Genomic DNA, 22,869 nt, shown 5'->3' on the forward strand with positions numbered 1-22,869 from the left:
CTGTCTCTTAAGATGGACCCAGGGATGTTGATTTAACCTAAATATCAAGAGCAAGAAAAAGATTTCACATTCTCTGGAACAATTATATTATTATAATTGAGTACTGTAGCCCCACATTTTTGATACTAGTTCCTGTACACTCTCAGTCAACATGATTTTAGTGGTCCCGCATCTGTGTTTCAGTAGGAAGTCAGGGCTTTGTGGGTAATACAAAATGTGCAGAGGGCATTTGTATGGTCCACTTTAAATCCTAATGTCGCCTTCTGTGGGAGGGAAATCCTGGCTTGGTTTTAATAACCAAAATATCTGAAGAATCATTCTCAAGGTTTTGAGTACCTGGAAAGTGGGAGTGGGGGAGAGAAAACCTTACATTCCCTTATTTTCTCTCTATCCCTTCCTAAATGCCCCAACACCATGCAGAAGCGGGGGGTCTGGGATGCTGAACAAACCTGGAGTGTCCAGTGTCTGTGGGGTATCCCACTGCCTTGGGATTGTTTGGCTTGGCTGCCAAACCCTTCCATAACCTTCAGTTTAGTTGTCTCTAAGTGCTGGCTGAAGATCTGTGCTGTTACTGCTCTGGTATTGAAATTTGTAACACAAAAATGGATTTTTATTGTCATTTTATTATTTAGTTGGTGATGGTTGGGATGATGGCTGTTAATTCTAGGTTATTAGTATTTATCCTAGATTATTAGTATTCATTACAATTCTTGCCCCGAATCTAGTAACTTTATTTTTCTTGATATTATATCATGATAGAGCAAAAGAAAAATGTTTCCAGTAGCCTGGGTACTGAGGTGAGAGGTGTGTGGATGGTTTCATGATGACCAGGTGGGGTAAGAGCCGGAGGAATGATTTCTGGTGGGATGATTCTCTTCCCTCTCAGCAGCCACACTCCCACTGACAGCAGAACATTTGTAAAAAAAAAATCCTGGTTCCTCTTTCTTCATCCTGGACCTTGAGCTCTCACTGAATGCTTTATCAGCCTTTGCAGAAAGCTTCTTGCTCTCTGTTTAGGCCAGAAAACCATTAGTCATCTGCTACAGTGTATGTCTTGCCTTTAATATTTGATGTCTCATCTGTTGCCCCAGTCCTGGCTCATGTTCATGTGCCGCACATAAGTCCAGTCATTAGATTATTATGAAATCATGGCACGTCTTTCACATGAGTGGCTTTTTTGGGGGCTGTTTTCAGGCTCTATCAAGAACCATTTCTGGTGCTGCTGTTATCACTCATCTTATGTAAACTGTTTGTTCCTGCTCAATGGCTTCATTTCAGGGCAATTCGACTTTAAAAAGGAATTAAAAGATGATGGAAGAAATAAAACCCCGAATGGCTGATGGGGAATTAGAGATGTCATGGAGCATTCAGTGCTTCTGGGCAGTAACAAGCCCTGCCTGGTGTAAATGTAAATGTAAATCCCAGATGGTGCTGATTCACTCCTCTGAACTGCCCCCAACCTGTCTGGGGCAGGAACCTCAGCCTTTCCCTGCCTCATCAAATTGAGATAAAGTTTTTTGGAATTTCTACAGATTGAGGGATGGGAATTCATGGCACAAGTGCAAGTTGTTCTGTACCTGTTCCTAACAGCTGTACTTGTTCCTAACATTTGCATTGGACAATCAGTCCGTAAGAATAATTGTTAAGCTCTTCAGTTCCTTTATTTTTTGAAAGGTCACAGAATTAGAGAGGTATTTGCATACTTTGTGTGACTCAGGTGATAGCTTGGGTTGCACCCTGTCAGAGGGAAGGTTTCTAGGAGGGTTTTTGTGGCCAGGTTGTTGGATTTGGGGTGCTGAGGGGTGGCAGAGCTCAGAGGGCAGGACAGGGTGGCTGGGCCACTTGTTTCTGTCAGATGTGAAGAGGGAGGATGATTAATGAGGAAGTGGAGAGGGAGGTAATTAATTTCCTGCTTCTGTGCCCTCTTTTCTCTATGTCGGCTGTCTGGATGTGGCTGTAAAGAGTTTGAGTCCACGAGGGTCTGGGTCCTGCAAGGTTCTGCCCACAGGAATAGTCCCAGCAGCAGCATAAAGCTTACAGGACACGTGCTTAGATGACTGTAATGCCAAAGGCTTTCCATTTTCAGATGTATTTCTTAACCTTTATAAAAAAAAGTATTCAAGTGATATTAATGAAAAAGGCTAATGAGATTCATTACACTTAGAGACAGCTTTGTGGTCCTGAGATTAGAAGGAAATTATTATTTGTTGAGGTTCATTCAGTAGTGAAATTCCAATTCACCTTGCTGGAATTAGATGATGCTCTCATTAAACTCTCTCCTGCTGATGGACAGCATTCTCTCAACTGACTTTATTTTAACATGACCTGAACTGAATGTCAATGTACTGCATGGAAAATCTTGGTAAAACTGGGAGGCCCCAGAGGCACCCATTCCAGGGGTGAACATTTCCACTTTGTGTTTCCCATCTTTGGGGTAGGTTTGACTTGGAAACCAATCCTCTTGTGTCAGTTTAATGCAAGTTGCGGTTTTGTGGTGTTCCAGGTGTTTGTTTTCCTTGGATAAACAAGGCTCATTAAGAATTCCTGAATGGTGTTGGGGCTTTTAGGAAAGGATAGAGAGAAAATGAGGGAAGGTAAGGTTTTCTTTCCCCCAGTCCCACTTTCTAGTGGGAAATAAGGGAGGCTGATGCTGGATTACATCACAGTGATGACATCATTACACCTTAGGGACAAGCCAGACCTTCCTGAGCATTTAATCCAAACCAGAACAGTTTACTGGGAATGTCCCCCTGCCTTCCCCAGTTAGGTTGGGGCAGTTTCCTAAGGCAGAGCTCAGGAACTGAATCTGTTGGTTCCAAGCTCTTCATTTGAATTGAAAATGTGACATTTCCAGCTCCTTCAGTCACTGTTACAGAGATGAAGCTGCTTAGATTGCTGCTGAGGAGATGGAAGAAAAAAAGCCAACCTATTTCTTGCTTGTTGGAGAGGGAAAGCAGAGCAAAACTCTGCTTGCATAGGCAGAGAGTCAAATCCCACTAAAAATATTTCGTGTGGGACTTGAAATGTCCTTTTTACCCCAGCAGCTGATATTTCTAATTAATGTTCATCAGGAAGATGTGAGAGTCTGTGAGAGCTCTGTGGGCCTGGGGCAGGGTTTCCTGAATTGTTGTGGAGCAGCAGGAATGGCAGGGAGCTCCATGGGAAATACATGCAATTGGTGAAACCAGGCAAGGAAAATGAAATAGCTGTCCAGGTGACTCTTTGGGGTGTTATATTCTTTAATTTCTGGGATGGTGGGAGTGCTCATCGTGGGAGAAGAGATTTTGAGGCCAAGGAGATTTTGGCTTCAGAGATAAACCCATGGGTTCTCACAGGAAGAACTCAGGTGTGTCATACCGAAATTTTAATTATCTCTAATCAAAATAGTTGCCTTTCCTCTCTCCCTTCATTTCCACGATGTCCCTGGAAGCCTTTCCCTTCCAAGCTGAACAAATCTCACATTTGATTTTTAAAACACCATTATTTACAGGTTTTGCTATTTGAAATTTTTTATTTTACTTTCTGGCTGCATCAGAAAAAGCACAGAAGGAATTTAATAAGCAATGACTGCTGTATTTGTTCAATTAATGCAAATGTAAATTCTTCATTCTTCAGCTCCTAATTTGAGCCAATTTCAAACATTCTCTTAAAAGTTTTATGGTGTTTTTTTTTTCATTGTTGTGTTAGATGTGTTGTGCTTTTGCTATTTTTGCAGCATCAGAATCATTCTGTGTTTGTCATGCTCCATTTGGTTGCAGTGGAGATGACTGTCAGAGAAATACAATTTTCCAGGCATTAATTGAAAAAATGGCTTTATATTCAATGTGCAGGAACTGGCAGATGTAGATAAGGAACAGAGAAAATTCATTAAGTGGCATTTCTCCAGTTCTTTTTGCGTTCTTTTTCTCCCTCCAAAAAGGCAACAATGCCAGATTAAATCATAAATGAATTTAATATACTGCACGACATTGTAGGAAAAGTTTTCTATGCAATCACTTTCATTCTCCCACAAATTTTGGTGAAAACTTTTGGAAAATGAAACCTTAAGAAATTACTCAAGCGCTGGAAGCATCAGTGAATTTTCATGGTATTTCCTGATCCTGTGTGCAATATTTGTATGTAAATTTAACCCGAATCTGCACATCTGTTCTAAACACTCAGGTCAAGCAAAGTTGTACTGCACAGCTTTGACCTAGAAAAGCACTTAAATAAAATATTCATGCTTGTGTGGAGAAATGAACCTAAACCCAGCCAGTCTGTGACTTTTATTGCCACACTGAACGCAAGATGGGAGGCTGCTGCTTGTGCTGGGAATATGTGAAATCTGAAGTCCTGCTGAGCTTCTATTTCCATTCATGTTTTTTAGTCCCCTTTGGTTCTTCTCCACGTCCTTGGGTGTTTTATATCCTCACACAGAAATGATGTTTTAAATTGCCTTCATCTGCAACGCTCTCTCATTGCTGTCACAGGGCTCCAGGGAGAAATAAAACAATAATATTCAGGAGATGAAGCGGGTGTGTTTAACATGATAAAAACCCAGTGTGCCTGGGGCTGCAGGAAAGGCATCTCCAGGCTCAGGTGCTGCTGGGGGCAGATGTCCTGTGCTGCCCCCACTGTGCTCATGGCTGCCTGTGCCATCTGGGCACCACGAGCCACCCCCAGACTGGCCAAGCCCAGCCTCGCTCAGAGCCCCCCAGGAATGATCAAAATAACCTTTCTGAGCAGAGCAGCTGACTTGGAAGAGATAAGGAGGATCCCTCTTGTACCTTCCTGTGCATTCTGAGGATTTATGGGAGTTTTGCAGGGCAAACCTCTTGCCTTGCCCCAGAGGCTCAGCCCCTTTCCCCCCATCTTTGTCATATCCATGCACTTTGCTGGCTCTTATCTCTACAGACCTCTTAAAATCCAATTTCATCACGTTTCTCTGTTGTCTCCTCTCCTTTCTCTTTCTCTCCCTCATTAGAAGAGTTAGTTCATTTCTGGCATTCAGTGGGAGTTAAAAAAAAAAATAGCCCCAAAATTTAGCTGGGCAGGATTCTGAGTGATGGCTGGGTCATGGGAGGAGGGAAACCTTTTGGTTTGAACTGAATGCTGGATGTCATTTTCCAGGATTTCTAAATGATTTACAAGGAAATAAATTTCATTATTATAGATGAATATACTCTGGTTTTTAGATGAGACTGAGTGAGTGAGTAATTTCACCAAGACTTAGAGAAAAGAATAAAGTCATCTGTGTAATTTACCCTTGTTTGTGGTTCTTAAGGAAAATAATATTAACAGAAATGGAAGAGTCTGAATGACTGATGTCTGAATTCCAGCATTACATGGACTGTAGTCAGGAAAATAAGGATGGCCATGGATGCTTTAGACAGTCTGTTCCTCAGCCTTATGGTGTCTAAATGGACACATTTTATCTTAGAGAAAAAGCAGCTCTTGGAGTTGCAGTCTCTCCTTGGCTTTGGAGGCTCCTCAGGTGTATTTTACACATAATGAGCACAGAGCTGTCCTCTGTGTGCCCTCCTGGCAGTGGGGTACAGGGCATCATTTCAAACTAAGGAATTCAGCACATCCTGGTAACTGTGATTGGGATTATTGAAAATCCCTGCAGCTTTTCCCTGTGCTGTCCCAGCCATCCCTGCTGTGCTGGAGAGCCCCGGTGCCGTGCTGAGCTGCTGGAGCTGCCCCACCACTGAGCACCAAGGTTCTGTGGTGGAAAACAGGCATTGCTCAGATGTCTGTCCTTTCCATTCTTTGAGTTTTTCCTTCCAGAGTTTTGTGTTGCTGCCTGAAGCTGCATCAGATAAAAATTTCTGCCCCAAACCCCTGTAAGTGGTGCCCATGGAATTTCCCCTTCACGGGTGAGGTTGAGTAGGTTGAGTTTTGGGGGCCTGATGCAAATTGTGGGTGCCTTTGGTAAAGTCCCATGAGGAGGAGCTGGGAGAGGGGCTCAGCCTGCAGAAAAGGAGGCTCAGGGGGGATTTCTGGCTCCGCACAACTCCTGACAGGAGGGGACAGCCAGGGGGTGTCGGGCTCTGCACAACTCCTGACAGGAGGGGACAGCCAGGGGGTGTCGGGCTCTGCCCCCAGGGAACAACATCCACAAGAGGAAATGGCCTTGAGGTGTTCCAGGGGAGGTTTAGATTGAATATTAGGAAAAATTTCCCTGTGGAAGGGCTGTCAAGCACTGGAAGAGGCTCCCCAGGGGAGTGGTGGAGTCACCATCCCTGGAAGCACTCAGAAACATGCAGATGTGGTGCCTGGGAACGTGGTGGACTTGGCAGGATTGGCTTCAAAGTTTGGTTCAGTGATCTTAGAGGTCTTTTCCAACCTTAGTGATCCCATGAGTCTCTGGTTTTTAGAGTAAATCCTTCCTTTTGGCAGCCCTCTGGCGCTGCTCAGAGTGCCCTGGTGTGGTGTGAGCTGGAGCTGGTCCCTGTGAGGGGCTGCCTCGTCCCCCACCTGCGCTGCCCAAACTGCTGTGACCTCCTGGGGCTCACAAAAAGGCAGCAACTCCTGTGGCACAGGGGAAAAGATTTTCCCAGCCTTGGAATCTTCCTGGGAGCTCTCAGAGGAGTTTGGATGCTGGAGGGTGATGCAGACACTTCCTGCTGGCTGGAACCTGTCCCATGTCACCGAGCCCGAGGCCCTGCAAATTAAGCGGGCTGAGGTAATAATAACCCCTGATCCGCCGGAGGGGCTCGTGTTTCTCAGCAGCTGAGGGGAAAATGAAACTTTGATGAGTTAACCAAGAGCCAGAAGCCTCCCAGCGCCTGTAAGGAGACACCTGAAGGGAAAGGTGAGTCAGGATGTGCCTGCAGTGGGGCAGGACTGATCGGGCCAGGGGAGCATCGCTTTCGTCCTGAGGAAACGGAGGAACCACCCAGGAGGGACTGGGGGCCACGGGGCTGCTGGGGGAGCCAGGCACACAGTGGGCACTCTTGGCATTCCCTCACTGCTTGGAGGGGATGTTTGCAGGGCTTCCCATCCCTGAGGTGTCCCACATGCTTTGGGGGAGGCAGGGATTTGCCCCGAACCTCCTGAGCCCAGGAATCCTCATGGCGTGGGGTTGGTGGTTTCCTCCCTCACAGGCACCTTTCTGTTCCTTCTGTTCCTCAGCTCCAGTGTTTTCCTGGTGTCGTGTAAGGATGGGTAGCCATAAATAGCCATAAATAATCCTAAATAACCATAAATATGTTGCTGATCACGTTCAAAACCTAAAGTTTTGTAAGTGTTCCAGCTGGGTTGGTCTCCTCTCTAAACAAGACATGAGGAAACAGCCTCCAGGTGCACCAAGGGAGGTGTAAATCGAATATTAGGAAACATTTCCCCATAGGAAGGGGTGACCAGCATTGGAACAGGCCGCAGTGGAGTCACCACTCCTGGGGGGATTTAAGGGGTGTGTGGATGTGGGATTGGGAGTGCTGGGGGAACAGCTGGACTTGGTGATTCCAAAGGTCTTTTCCAATCTAACCAATGATATCAGGAATTGTTTGGCAGAAACATGGAACACTTCTTGCAGCTTTTTATGCTGCTCAGAGGGATATATTTGGGATATATATATTTGGGCTCAGTTTTTTTTACCTTGATGCCTGCAAGTTTTGGGTTTTTTATCTGTTTTGGGGGTTTTTTTTTGGTTTTGTTTTGCTTTGCTTTTCTGGAAAGGCACCAGATGAGCATCCTTCAATATAATTACAAAGGAGGGAAAAAAGCACCCCAGTGGATTGTTCAGCACAACCAGCAATTATTATCCTGTGTCCTTAAACTGAAATGTTCTTAAATTGAAGCATCATGTAAAATACATGGAGCCATGTTGTTTCCTTTTGCCCTTCTGTGCATATTTAACTTGTCACTTTGCCTTCTTCCTGTGACAAAAATCTGATGCAGATCATTCCAGGGATGTGCTGAAGTCCATTTGCAGCCAGAGATTGCTTTGAAGTAGCACAACAGAGGCTTTATTGATTTATCCTTTGCATTCAGAGCAAAGATTTGTGTGATCTGCTACAGGTATTACCAAAAGCTTCCATCAGGTATTCCAGCTTCATCCCAAAAATAATTTCTCTGTGCTTTAGGATCTATTTTCAGAAGTCATTGTTTGTATATGTGTATACATAGATCTTCTAATTACAAACTTCTGAATTCAAAGGCTTTTTAATGATTTAACCTGGCAGGAATTAGTACTAAACGGAGTTTGTGAGAATTCTGTTCAGAATATCAGGACAAATCCTCTCGTGAAAACACAATTTAAGTGTAATATATATGTTTGTCTATATGCCATAGGTGCTACACCTTGGAAGAAGTAATTTTCCTTGGAGAAGTAATTTATAGGGATGCATTTTCTATTTCATGGCCTTTTGACCTGATTTTATTTTATTTTATTTTATTTACAGGATTAGCTGGAACTGCTGCAGACCTAGAAAAAAGAAAGCTTATTTTTGGAAAAAATTTTATACCTCCAAAGAAGCCAAAAACATTCATACAGCTAGTTTGGGAAGCGTTGCAGGACGTGACTCTTATAATCTTGGAAATTGCAGCCATCATATCTTTGGGGCTTTCGTTTTATCAGCCACCTGGAGAAGGGAATGAAGGTAAAAACTTTTCACAGAAGTTATCTCAGTTTAAGCAAAGCATGTCCTAAATCTCAAATCAATTCCATCACCACCCTCCAGAAGGTCACTAACAGGAAATTTCCACGTGGTTTGTTCCTGATCCCATTTCATCTGCTCCTGACATATTTTTCTTTTCATCTTGACGTTTCTTTATGCAAATCCTGAACCTCATGACGTGAGTTAAAGGAAAATCATAACTTTCTTGTGAACCTGGACTGGTTTTGATACAGTTTGCACCTTTGAGCTGCATTTGGAGTGTGTTTGATTCACCCTTTGTGGCTGTTTATCACGTATTATGGATGAGAAATATGTAATTGCTTATGTAACTGCTGGATCCCATTGCAGGAACACAGATCTCCACTTTACACCAGATGAAGGCTTGAACTCAGTGAGATTCACACATTTTAGTATTTTTAGTGGTGCAGCTCGGGCTCGTGAGCCTGGCTCCAAAGGGAATATTGGAGCAAAGTCCCGTTCCTGATAAATATTCTCCATATTCTGCAGAGCCTGTCTGGCCGCAGGAACGTTTACCACCCTGCCTGCCCCCCTCCTTTTTTCCCCATTTCCCCCCCACCCTCTTTGGAAAGCACTCTTAAATTCACATGCTTAAAATATTTGTTCCTCTCCATAAATGCAAGATTTCCATTTCTGGCAGCTGATCCAGATTTTTTCCTCCCCCCCCTCTCCTGCTCCCTCCCAGACTTCTAAAGCTGGATCAAACATGCTGTGTGAAATGACGTGAGCAGCTTGGCAAATGTAGGAAGAATGTCTTCCTCTAAATATAGCCCTGAAATGCTTTTTACATTTGCTGCAGTTTCCTTTGGCTGCTTTCCTTGCAGCCCCTTCCTCCTTCCCTTCCCATTCAGCAGCACAATCAGCACGTAGCCATGCACAGCTCCGGGCTCCTGCTTGGGGTTCTTTCATCCTTTAGAAATCATTGGGAGCCTTTCATTGCTTCCTCACTGAATTTTGAATACTTGGCTATTGATTCAGCAGGTGCTCGATTTAGGCATGAAAAGATAAAGGAGTCATTGCTTTTTTTTTTAACTGAAGAAAATGCTATTTATTGGAATTGCCTCATCTAACTGGTGGGATACCTTGGGGACATTATAAACCATGAGAGATTCCTTACAAAATTAGGATTTAGCTTAGACTAAATGTGCAGATTGCCCTATTTTATTTATTTTGTTTTATCTTGGAGGAAAGGCATTTTGAAAGCATGATTTCTCCAGGTTTTAGGAAGAGGGGAGCTGTGTCATCAGGCAGTGGAGGCTTGTTTCTTTCTTTTTTTTCAAATTGTTATTCTTCTTATTTTGATCCTGCATTTAAAATGTTTCTTTTCCCATGGGAAGACAGGAGCCAGCTGAGATTCTGAGGGAGTCTGGAAAGCTCAGCAGCACAGCCTGGGAAAATGTGTTTGTGTTTTCCCACAGCACAGCGCTCTATTCAATAGTCACTGCTTTCCCTGCTTTAAGAATTGTTTTCCTGAAAGGTTTTGCCCTGGTTTACACAAGAAGAAAAATCAAACTAGTGAATATCTTGTAATCCAGTTTGTGGAACACATTGTAAAGGTCTTCCACACATGTTTTGGAAGTCTTTCTTTAGGCAGTTGTATAAATAATTCCCTTTAATATTAAACTAGTGTATAATAAATTGCTGCCGAGGGTACCTTTAATTTATTGGTAGATGACTTTTTGAAGAGTCTCAGACTCTGAAAAAATGGACATATTAAGCTTGATTTTTGCCTTGGTGAAGTGGGGAGTAATGGGTTCGACTTCAGTATTTTCCTTTCCTGACTCCCCAGAATGAAAATTTCATTGAAATATACACTTATTGGCAACTTTTATGTTGGTTTTTTTCCCTTGAAAATAATGTATTTACTTCTGAAAGTACAGCCAGGTGTTAGAAAGGAGAGCTGGCACATGTTGTTCTCTATTCTTGATCTTCCCTCCTCCTTAAAATTCTAATTTTTTATTTTGTTTTTCCAAATGAAATGCATTTTCATTTTGAAAATGAGCTAAGAGGAGTTTTCTTTCCACACTGATTTATTCAACCACCACTGCCAATATTCTGAGCTCAGCTTCTTGCTTGGAGTTACTTGAAAATTTGTCACCCCCTAGAAGTGGCAGTCTTCCTTTGGAGGATTAAAGGATAATATGGAAACAAGAGACTTTAGAATACAATGTCAGGGAAACACTTCTTGTAAGTTGAGCATTTATCTGCCTTTATTTAATACATCTATATCTGCCTCTCACACATCCTGAATTTATATCTACCAATGGCATTACTGATTAGTATAATAAGTTGAACTCATCTGTATTTTTAAAAATTAGTGTAACTATTTCTTTTCTTGACTCTTGAAACCCACTTGTAACTTTTGATGCTGTAACAGAATTAGCATTTAACTGCTCTCTGCAGTTGAAGTGCAAAATATATTTCTCCTGAGGCCTTTGAAGGAGAAAAGTAGGATAAAATCCACACTTCCAACAAATATGAGAGTACATGAGCTGCTCAGGTGCCTTGTGTAAGGGTGGAGCCTCATGGATGTGAGTGTTCACATGTTCATTTCAGATCTGGGAGAGTCTTGGAGAACATAATTTCCATTCCTGGTGCAATCAGGGAATCTGATCTAGAGGAATCTCTGGATAAAAGTGCAGTTTTATTGCTTCTCCAGAAGCCACCCCAATTCTTTCTTTTCATATTCCTTAGCAGGAGTGCGGGTTTCAAGAATGTTGTTCTCAGGAGTGGTTTTGACGATCTGCTTTGCATTCCCTTTCACCATCTGACAGGCCATTAGAAGCAATTCAGAACTTCTGCATAAATTGTTGTCAGCCCCGTGGCAATTACTGCTCTCATTACTGAGCCACACGAAATCAGTTTTCTGCCCTTTCAAAAAAGTGAAAAACTGAGGCTGGATTTTAGCAAATGCATCTTGAGAGAAAATTCCCGGTGCAGGTGTAGCCTCCACTGCAGTGAGGATCACACAGGGCTGTGGCTGGGGCAGGGTAAGAATATTTTGTTCCTCAGGAAAATCCCTTCTGTACCCGGGGTTTGTGGGTTTCAGAGTGTTCTCTGGCCACGCAGAGCAGGGGATCTATGATAGCTCAGAGGATTTGATGAAAGTTTGAAATCATTTAATTCGCTTTTTTTTTTTTTTGTAAAGTAGATTAGAGGTAGTCCAGGACTAAAATTGAAATAGTTGCATATCAGTATATAGTGAAATGATTTTTATGAACAGTTTGTAAAGAAATGCCCTGCCCTGTTTTTAAAGACAGTGTATGAGTAGAAAGAGCTCCTTCATGAGAGCAAGCAAGGGACACAAACCATCACATTGCTTGAGGAAACAGGACATCCTTTAGGAAAGAGAGCTTGGACTCAGAAATCCAGCAAGGGAACTGGAAACGGCAGTGCTTCTCTTGGCCATTCCCGAATCTCTATCTTATTGTGCCTGTAGAAGTGCAAGAATCTCCTCCTCTGCCTGGTCGTTTGTTATTTTTGGTGGGTTTTTGTTGTTTTGTTTGTTTGTGGGTTTTTTAGGGTGGATTTTTTTGTTTGTTTGGCTGGTTTGCTTTGGTATTTTCCTCACTGTTTTCCCTCAGAGCTCTGCTGGAGCCGTCCCTCCTGGCAGAAATGCCCTGGTGGCACTTTGCAGCTCTGTCCCTTTCTGGGGCTGCTTTCCCCCAGTCCCCCAGCAGGATTCTGCTGCTTTGGTGCCTCCCCCATCTCTACCCATGTGAACTGGTCACAAAGTTCCCAGAGCCTTCTGCAGCAATTTCTGAGCCCTCTCCAGTCCTCCTCCTCGCTTCTATCCTCTGCCCCTGCATCACATGTGGAACTTATTGCAAAAACTGCTGATGTCAAGCCCTGCCAATCATCTGCTGTTTACAGGAGTGTAACAAACCTTTTAACTGTTCTTCCTTGAATTCTCTTTCCTTCTGTGGATTGCAAAGGGGGGAGAAAGCAGCCTGAGGTAAGATGTTTTAACATCCCAGTGTTTACCAGGAAGCCCCAGGCAGGATATCTATTTTCCAGTGTACAGCTTTTAGCAGCTTAAAGGTGGAATAAAAAAGAAAAAGTCTTTTTGGTTCAGCCAGCTTCTGTTAAAATTCCCAAGGCAAAGGTCTGGATTGAAAACAAAGTGAAACGATCAGTTACATTGCTCAGTGCTGCTCAGCAGGGCTTTGGCTGGGTTACCCTTCCCCTTACTCATGCAACAAGTTGGAAAAATACAGGAACAGGACATGGTCCCCTGAAATTTGGGCCTCCCAAGCCACTTGCATTGAGATGTTGGTGGTTTTATGCGGCTGCTGCTGCCCAGGGCTGGACCTGGGGCTCCTGCTGGCCTTTCATGACCTAAAAGAGACTTTATTTCATGGGGCTTACCACTCAGGGGTTTTCTTATAATTTTTATAATGTGCCACATTTCTCAGTGGGGACCCAAGCTGGAGATTTGAACCAGAAAGGACCTCCAGAAACTGGAGGGAAGCTGCAGCTGCTCCACAGCTCCTGTGAGGGTGCTGCCTCACCCTGTTTCTGTGCTGAGTCCCCCCCGTGGAGGCAGCACTTGCACAGATTCGTGGCACAACTGTTGTGGGAATGTCAAATCCCTGCTCGGATGGGATGGACAGCAGGACCCAAACAGCCAGGGAGAGGCAGGAGCCAACCTGTCAGCAGTGCCTGAGTCACCAGGCAGCAGGAAAGGTTCTCCCTGCAGAAGCCAAGGCAGCCAAGGGGTGTTCAGATTAAAAAAAAACTCCGAAAAATCAGTCAGAGGGGGAGAAAAAACCCAAAGCCAAACAAACAACTTCCCCACCTCCTTGTCCAGGTCTCTTGCGTGGGGTTGGAAGTGCTGTGCTGTTCTCATCTTCTCCCAGTTTCCTGCCCGTGGAGTACAGCCCAAGATGTGTTTTTTGGCATTTCATCTCTTTAGCAGGTCTGGAAATAAGTCACAGTAAGGAAGATTTGACCAGCTGTTAGTTTGGGTATCTCTGGGAGAAAGTGGAAAAAAAGTAAAAAATTCTATTGATACTAGAAAGAATACCTATAAAAAAGAATATCTAGATATGAAAAAATACAGAGCAGTTGGCAGCAAGATTCTTTTTCTTAGTTAGGAGTGAAAATGTTAAATGTAACATCAGGTAGCTTGAATTTCTGTGTAGTTTGTGCTGATGTACATAAAAAAAAAAAAATTCCCGTAAATTTGGACAGTCTAATTCTCCTCCATTCAAATTCCCTACCTTGGAGTTCTGCTGGAGCAGGACAGCTGCCATAGTGTGTGTGCTGGGCTCAGGTACAACGTTCTAAAGACGGGATGTCTGTCCCAATCCCCCAGCACTCAGTGTGGGTATTATAAAAAAAAACTAAAAGCCATTTGAATAAGATGAAATTGAGCCATTGCTCCCTCAGAGCACTTCAAAATGTTGTTACTGTGCTGTGTCATTTGTGGTTCCAGCTCTCACCTTTCTTTGGGTCACTTTGTGGTTTTCCTGCTTTAGGCTGCTAAAGAGAATTTCAGGGTTTCAGGTAAGGTGAAACAGGCAGGAGAAGCCCCATTCTATGTTGCCATATGTGTCAGGACTGCTTGACCAGAGATTGGATAGAATTCTTTTTTTCCCCAGTTTTTAAACTGTGATTTTCTTCCCTTCACTTTCTTTGCCAATAGTTGTGGCAGAACTGCACTCATTTTAGTAATTTCAGGCAGGTGATATTTGGAATTTGTCACTCCTTCCATATCCAATTCTCAACAATTTTCTTCCCACTCTCCCAGCAACATTTTTCTTTCTCACACTTGCTGCCCCAGATGAAAAAACTCCTTCTACTCCTTTTCCAAGAAGCGTCGTGTCTCAGGAAATGGGTCTAGTGTTTTTGGTTTTTTTTTTTTTGGGGGGGGGATTCTAGAAACCTTTCCTCTCTGTGATGAAATCATCTTGTTCTTAGATTGTATAAACACAGCAGATGCCTGGTGGGGAAACCTGGAAATAGAGCCCCGCGTGCGCAACCGCGGCTTGGCTCGGGAGCCGCGCGCAGGTGTCGGCGGGGCAGGAGGCGACCCTTGGATCCACCAGGCATGGCAGGAGTGGCCCTGCAGGAGCTCTGCCACCTCATCTGCTCTGGGAAATGGCACTGGGAGCTGTGAAACCCTCTGGGGAGAGCGCTCAGTTCCTGCCAAGGGCAGACACGTCGGGGTTATTGGGTTTGGCTTTGTTGCTGTGGAGCATTTGTGTTGTTTTAGGCGTAGAAATGAGCACGGCTCAAGAGTTCATTGGAACAAGGAATTCTCCTGTGCCCCTTGGATAAAACAGCCCGGGGGAATAAACAGTTGGTTTGAAAAAGGGAAAGCACTGATTGCTGAGGAACTCGAAGCAAATTTAATTAAACTGAATTAAAAGTAACCTGAGATAAATAGCCACATGAAGGTCTGGTGCCATCCTCTGAGGAATTCGGTTCATTTACTTCCTAGTGAGGCACAATTGAATAGAAACTCAATGTTTTAATGCAGCATTTATCAATTTTTTTACCTTGTCTTCACCTTTTCAGCCCAGCCTCCATTTCCCTTAGCATGTCAGTTCAGGAGGGCTATTGAATGCGTAATGAAGCACATCCATTTTTTAAATCCTTTGCCAGACCTTTCCATCCTGAGGGTCTTGTAGGGCCCATTCAAGATTGCAAGACATTTTCCACAGGAAAACGTTGCATGCATCTCCCTGTCTCTAAAAATCTGCCACCCTGAGGTTCATTAATATGCAGTTAATCAATTTGATTAATGAGTGAAAAACTAAGAAATGTCAGAAATGAGTCAGCTGAACCAAAGTTAATTCTCTAGTCTTTTGTGGCAGCTTTACATCTTAATTTTTTTTAAGTGCATTTTACATGTGATAATGTAGATTGCATTAAAATGCACAAACGTAGGCAGCACAAAAATCTATTTTGTAAGGCCAATGTTAATGTTATTTTGCAACCCTCCTAAAATCATAGCAGCACACAGAAATAAACAACTGTAAGTCTTTTGCCAGCTCTCCCAGTTATGAAGCCAAGATCAAGACGAAAAACTGACTCTACAATTTGTGTGTGTGCACTTTACCCAGTGTCTCCCAGTAACATTTTTTGGGACACTGTAAATCTCTCTTCTCTTCAAGTCCCCTCCATTCCACAAAACGTATTGGAGAAAATATGAAGCCTTTTCAGAAGAAAGTGAACCAAAATTCATTTGTTTTAACACTTTGCAGTGCTTTGAAGCCTAAATGACACTCCATTTCATGGCCTGTGTCAGTACAAAGCCCCTACAAGAATGGAAAATATTCACAAAACTTTGCTGCGGATGCTGAAAACAACAAGCAGTGAACATCTTCCAGCTTGTGCTGTGTTTGTCTCATTCTGTAAGTCTGCACAGAGAGTGTTACATAATGTTCCCCAGGCACTGAGCAATACGAGATCAATGGGAAATCACGGATATCAGGGGGTATAAGGGCCACACAGCCTTAAAAGCTGATGTGTCCTAATAGGAATCCTTCATCATCTTTGCTGCTAAACAGATCACACTGATCCAGCTGCCACTGCACCAGAGAGTTTTATTGTGCTGCCCAGGGAGGAGCGTTCTCAAGAGAAACAGAGCTATTAGAAAATAGCATTTTTTCATATAAAATAGATTAATCTCAAAAGCAGAGATTGTTGTCAGAGTTAGCAAAACAGCTTTTAAGGAGCGTTGCTGCACACACTCAAATTCTTTTCTCATTCACCATAAAAATTAAACCGTGAGATTCCCCCAGGATTTTTTAAACCAGTCTAAGCAGTCTGTGAGCACGAAGGGGACGAAGCGGTTGGCAGCCTGGAAAATAGGAGAAACGGAAGTATTTACCCTCTTAAAAACAGCTTGTTCTGCCAAAACCCCCATTTAACCTCCTTCCTCCCGAAGTGGGGATGAGGTGAAGCAGCATATGGCTTCTAGAGACATTACCACAGTCTGTTTGGCTAAAGAAATTGAGTGCTTGTAAGAATTTGCTTTTTGAATTCCTGTTCTAAATATTACTTCAATGCCACGTCTAAGTAGCCATGAGCAGAGAGCAGGACAGGTTGGAGTGTGTGTGCTGTGTGTCCCACCCCTCATTGTCACCAGCTCTTGTACAAGGCTGAGCTCATGGGGAGGAGATTGTGCCCCTTTGGGTGCTCATTCCCTGGAGACACTGCTGAATTTCTGAAACATTTTTGCTTTGGTGTTATTTTCAAAAGAAGGGACAGATTTAGGTTGGGGGCTCCTCCACGGGATGAAGGGGTGAGAGTCCTTTGTGATGTGGGGTCATGGGGAGCCTCCTGTGGGGCTGGGCTGGGGAGAGGAGCCAGGCAGGGCTCAGGCTGAGCCTGCAGAGCCCTTCCTGGGGCTTTGCACCCCGGACTTGGGACGATGCTCCTGGAGAGAGCCCCAAGGCCAGGCAGGGCCACGGCAGCTGCCCCGGTGCCTCCCAGCTGGGTGGTGCTGGAGAGGGGTGACCGTGGTGTTCTGGCTGGGTCTGTGGGTCTGGGGAGCTCCCAGCCCCTGGGGGGCTGTTTGGGGGTGCTGACAGCCAGGAATCATGGGCAGGGGGGTGCAGGGCTCACCTGGCCATGGTCCTGCCCCCCGGGCTGGCCAGGCAGGCAGGGCAGTCCAGCAGGGCAGCCGGGCTAGGTTTGCCCAGAGCTCCCGGACGATCCCGAAATGAAGAATGATGCCAGGAGGAATGCTGGGTGGGTAAATCAGAGAGAACTCCAGCCTGGTCTGCCTAATCCCAGCCTGGCAACACCAGCCTAAGGCCAAGGAGGCAGGAGATGATGAGCAAACCCACCTGAGGGGATGCTGGAGGGGATTTAGTCCATCCCACACTCAAAAGCACCATCAATATTTCAACCCTCCCTGACAGACATTTATCAGAATTATCTTCAAAAGATTCCAGTGATGTAAATTCTCTGAATTCCCTGGATAATCTGAGTGTCCCTGCACAGAGACATTAATTCCTGGTGTGCAACCAGGGTGTCTCTCGTAAGAATTTAAACTCAGCACTGCGTTTGTGTTTTAACAAGGATGTAAAGACCAATTTGTGGTATTTTATTTCCATCCATATTTTGTGTACTTGAAGACAGCCTGATTATAAATACCAGGGAATAGCTGTTTGTGCAGACTTCCCCATTTTTTTCTTTGGGGATTTGAAATTTGAGCAGCATGGCAGTAGTACAGAAAATGCAAATATTGCACAGAAGCTGACAAAGGGAGCTAAAATAGTACCTTAAAAATATTTACCTGTTTTTTTTAATAAATCAAAATTTCCTCAAATCAATGGGAACCCAAAAGCTCTGAAAACATCTTTATTCCCAAAAGTTAATAGCTTATGAAAAAAAAAATACAGGAATATTGAATGTTTTTCTTATCTCATCGTGATATAAAAATAATTTTTAATTTGGCAGCTTTAAGATACCAATTAGTATTCAAATTTGCAGAATCTTTATGATGTGACTTTTTAAAGATGAAGTATTTCTGGATCAGGTTCTAGGATTATTTTATAGTTGGAGTTGAGACAACGTGTGCTACATCCCAAAGTCTGCCTGTGCTTCCAGTTCCTCACTGTTGGTGGGCTTGAATTAGAATGAAAAATTATTACCTGGAAAAAAATGTTTAAGCACAGAAACAAACCAGAAATACCTTTTTGAACAGGAAGGCACTTTGCATATATGCATATTTTCATGGATATATATAAACACACACATATATCTCTCCTATTAGAAAAGTAGCACTTAAACAAGTAATTTTGATTTATTTCTGTTTTGTACAGGCTCTGCCGTTTCTCTCCAGGAGATGCTGCTCCTCTTGTTTCAGTTCAGTGTGGATAATTAATATGCAGAAAATTTAGAATGCACATTCTAAATGGAGACTATCCTAATTTCCTGCAGCTTTGGATAGATCCATGTGAACATTTTAGTTTAGAATTTGTCTCAGAAATCCCATCTCCTGTCTGTCCCCAGTGGGGTTCACACTGAAGGTGTTTTTGAATGTGAATTCAGGGGGGATTTCATCCCATCCTTTGGAGTGAAAAGAAACTGAAACCCACAGTTCAGGACACGTTTCCTTAGCACAGAGATCCACACTGTAAAACTGTTTTTATAGGGCCATGCTAATATTGGGAGAACTTTTTGATGCCTGCTGCTGTAAGACATGATGACAGAATTTTGGTCTTTTACTGAGCTCATTCCTCACCCCGTAAAGCTTTCCAGCACGAAGGAATGGAGATGAGAAATGGAATGAAAGCAATAAACACTGCAGGTTATGAGGGGGTTGTGGCTCAGCTCTACAAATCTTCCCTATCTCCTTTGGCCAGGTTTTCTCCTTGTCCTTAGCAAGGCAGGGACAGCATCAGGAGAAGCCCAGGTGCTCCAGGACTGGCTCCAAGGGCAATCGTCGAATTTTTTAGGATTGCAGGTTGTTTTGCTTTGGTTTTTTTTTGTTTTTGTTTCAGCTCCTCAGTTGCAAATTTTCTTTATCAGTGCCTGAACCTCTGAAAATTCTGAATTACTCTTCTGAGACCTGTTAAATCAGTCACCTTTTCTCAGTAACCTCTCTCTGCATGGTGGGAAAAGTTGGCAATTTCTCTCTAAATGGTCTGGGTGTGTGAAGTGTTTCAGAGCTTGGAAAGGTTTCTGCTAGCACAGAACACAACCAAAGCAACTGCAACCATCCAGGAACTTTTAAAACAAATGTTTGTGGGAGTGTGGTCAAGCATCCCCCCTCCATCCCCTGCTCCTCTTGGGGTTTTAGAAGCTCCAGTGAAATATCTGTCAAGATTTCCAGGCAAAGCCAACCTTTTTTCAATTTTGCTTTTGCAGATTTTGGGTAGTATTTCTGTTAAATCCTCCCCGTTAGAAGGCCTTGTTTTAAAGCATCAAAAACCAAAAATAAAGGAGAATATTTTTGGAAGCAAGCACATTTCATTTCTATCAGAACACAGTCAGAGAGGGAAGGAACAGCACAAGCATCCATTATTGAGGCAGATGCCACCCCAAAACCCCTTTTTCAGTGATTTGCTCTTTTCATCCCATGCTTCAGACAGAAAAGGAAGAGGCTCTGTGGATAGGCACAAGACAGACAGCTCTCATCTGATCGTGCATTTATCAGCTATTTGTTGCTCTCTGTCAATGTGAAACGTTCTGCAGGGCTCTATTTAAAGCAGAGTGCCCCGATGAGAGCTGCTTTTTGGGAAACATGCCTTTATTTGCCTGAGCTTCTGTGTTTCCTGGGGCTCTCAGTGATCTGAGTAGGAGCTGAGGAAGTGCTCAGAGCCTCCTCTGCAGCTTCCAGCTGCGTTTCACAAGTGCTGGAAGTGATGCCTTTTTGGGCTACCTAAAAACCAGAAGCCAGACAGAATTAAGGCAATAAAAGCAGTTCTATTTCTTGAAGGGCCTGCAGGGACATTTTGGGCAGATGAAATCCCCCAGGGCCTACACCAAAAATGGACCACGGGTCACCGGTTTCTCTACTTTTATAAGTTTGGTCCATTTGCATTTTGGGGGTTCATCTTCCAATCCCAGCTGCAGGTGATGAAGTCATTGACCCCAAGGTTGCCCCCCCAAGTCCCTTTTGTTTCCATCTCTGGGCCTGAGGCAGTGAGGTGTCCTTGACTGCCAGGCCTGGAGAGGAATTGTTGTGTCTGCCCAAAATGGGAAAGCTGCAGCTGACACTGGGTGTGGGGTTTGGAGTTCTGCACTAAAGAGCTGCAGGAGTACAAAGAGATGGAAAATAGACAAGCTAAAATGCTAAAGCATCAGAAGTAGCCAGGGATTGCTCCATGAGAAACAGGAGCATTTTTCCTGTTTTTAGAACCCAGCGGCACCTTTATCTCTGTCATGGCTGCCTAGCTGCAGCTCCAAACTTAGCAGATTTTCCTGACATTATATATATTTTTCCTTCATCCATTCCTGTTCGAAAAGACAACTTTATCCCAGGAGCTGCAGCGTTCCCTCTACCATTTTTTTTTTCTAATATCAATGTTAGAATTCTAAATCAAACTTAATTAAACTTTTCCAAGTGTGTAAATGTCAACATATGGACAGCCACTTCCCTGCTAATATCAAGCTAATAGAAATTCTAATTTCTAATTGGTTTTATTCCTAATGATTTGTTTGCATTGGCACAATAGCCTTTTCTAAATGTGGTCTTGCAACATGTGATCATGAAAAAAAAAGGATTTATTTCCCTCCTTCTTTTACTCTGAATTAACCAATGACATTTATTAGTGTTCCATCCAGAGCTCTGGGATCACAGTTCCCCACGTTGCTAATTCAATTTAGTCCGTACATCTTTCAAACAGAGTTTGTGCTTTACATTGATTTTTTTTCATAGTTATGACATTTAAACAACTTAATCTGAAGGGGATCCCTGATTTGTGCTGTGTGTTCTTCATTGCTGTAAATTGGTTTTTGATGAAGTCTGAATTTAAAACTCTTTCCTGGTAGAGTTTCTGGGGCTATCAAGGCTGGTTGCTGAACCAGAGTTCTCAATGTATTTTTATTCTGCACTGCACGGAACTGAGCTGAGCTTGTCCAGCTTTTTTCCATGAAAAACCCTGAGAAAAAAAGCCTGAACTGAACAAAACTATTTAAGGTTAAGACCGTGTGCACCTGTTCTGCATTCTTGGAACAGTGACTTAAATCTGGAGAATTTTGTAGCTCTATTTTTATATATCCTGCATGAATACAAAGAAAGCTTCAACTTGCATCAGAATTTTCCTTGTGGACATTAATATTTGTGCCAAAATGAAATGTCAGAATCACTTTTTACTGACAGTTTTATTTTTATATTTGATTTATTAATTTTTTCACTGTTTCTACAGAGATAGTTAAATAATATTAAGTATTTTTCTTTATAGAATTGTTGTAGGTCATACTAAGAGCTCTTTCTTTTTGAGAGAAGGTCACTGTTACAATTATCCCAGCGCAGCCTTCCTTGTGCTATGGAATGTATTGTCCTGTAATTTTGGCTCACAGCCTCTCAATTAATGCCTCAAATAATTATTACTTGCAGAATTTTAAGGAGGAATGATTTTTAAATTTAATTATTTTGTCTTTTTTGAATATAAAGTATTATTTGGTTTGTTTAGCAGTGCCTGTGAGGCTATTTATAGTTGTTATTATTATGGGGGTAAACATTCTTGTGTAAAAGCACTTTTTCTGCAAATTCCTACTGGGCTGCAGAAATTTAAGTGAATGCAATTGCTCTTTTTTGGATGTTTTGATGATGATATATTGCATTTAGAATACACCTATCATTTATGACACACCTGATCATTTTAGAGTACACCTATCTTGATTTTTGCCATATTCTAAAATGCTTACAAGGAGCTGCTTCTAGACTGAGATTACATGAAAATTTAATAGTGGAAATTTTCTTTTCTGAAGCCTCCCATTATAAATTCCTTGATTCTTAATTTCCTGCTTTCCTGGCTGGATATCCAGCCAGTCTGTCTGTCTTTATGACTTTCTCTTTCCTCTGTTTTGAACCCATCACCTTTGGAATGAGAGAACAAAGGAGTCCTGCTCATCCAGCACTTCCCAGGGTTTTTTGAGTCAATTGATATTTTTATTGCAATGTGGAGTTTTTAATTTTCATTTATTTTAGATTAGTTTTTATTTCTTTTCATTTCTCATTTATTTTTCATTTATTTTGTATTGTGTTTTTATTTATTGCAATCTGGTGGTGTCCTGCTGCATCAAACTCTCCATTCCTTGGTGTTCCCCACACCAGGTCAGCTTTGGGAGCCAATTCCTGACAAAAGTTTAGTCTCAAGCTGGTGTCAGTAACAACACATTGAGAACTTGCAGAGTGCAAAATGTGCACTATTTTGTCATGTGGGACCCGCAGATTAAAGAATTATTTCCTAGTGCAAAGTGACCTACATCTGCTTTCTACAAATCCGTGTTGGGCTGCAGAATCTGAGGTCCCCCAGATGCCTTCCCTTCGTGAGAGGCGTGCAGATCTCTGATAAACCTTTTGGATATTGCTCATCACACATGCCCAGGGTGCCAGGCACGACTCAGCTCTCTGCTGGGGAAGAGGGAATGAGATTTAGAACTTTGGGACAGCATAAAAAGTCTTCTCACATATTTTCCAGGAAGAGATCCTCCAGAAATATTAATTCTGCAAGTAGGACTCGTCTAGGACGTGCCCTTGCAAGTCAAGTGGTTGAATAACTGCACTTGAATCCTTGTTAATAAACACAGAACAACTTTTCAAGGTCTGATTCCTGCA

General features: G+C 42.9%; 1 protein-coding gene across 7 annotated transcripts in view; it reads left to right on the forward strand.

Moving 5' to 3' along the window:
- The window catches only part of ATP2B2 (ATPase plasma membrane Ca2+ transporting 2), a 397,274-nt gene that overhangs the window by 275,524 nt on the left and 98,881 nt on the right, over positions 1-22,869 (forward strand). For all 7 annotated transcript variants that reach the window (XR_005258393.1, XM_038149263.1, XM_038149261.1 and 4 more), the window contains one exon: positions 8,388-8,585. Coding sequence is in view for 6 of the 7 variants with exons in the window: in XM_038149263.1 (XP_038005191.1) it covers positions 8,388-8,585 (198 nt within the window). In the remaining variant the exon portion in view is untranslated. The remainder of the gene's footprint in view (positions 1-8,387; positions 8,586-22,869) is intronic.

This window comes from Motacilla alba, chromosome 12 (genome assembly GCF_015832195.1).
Source record: "Motacilla alba alba isolate MOTALB_02 chromosome 12, Motacilla_alba_V1.0_pri, whole genome shotgun sequence".
Lineage (NCBI taxonomy): Eukaryota > Metazoa > Chordata > Aves > Passeriformes > Motacillidae > Motacilla > Motacilla alba.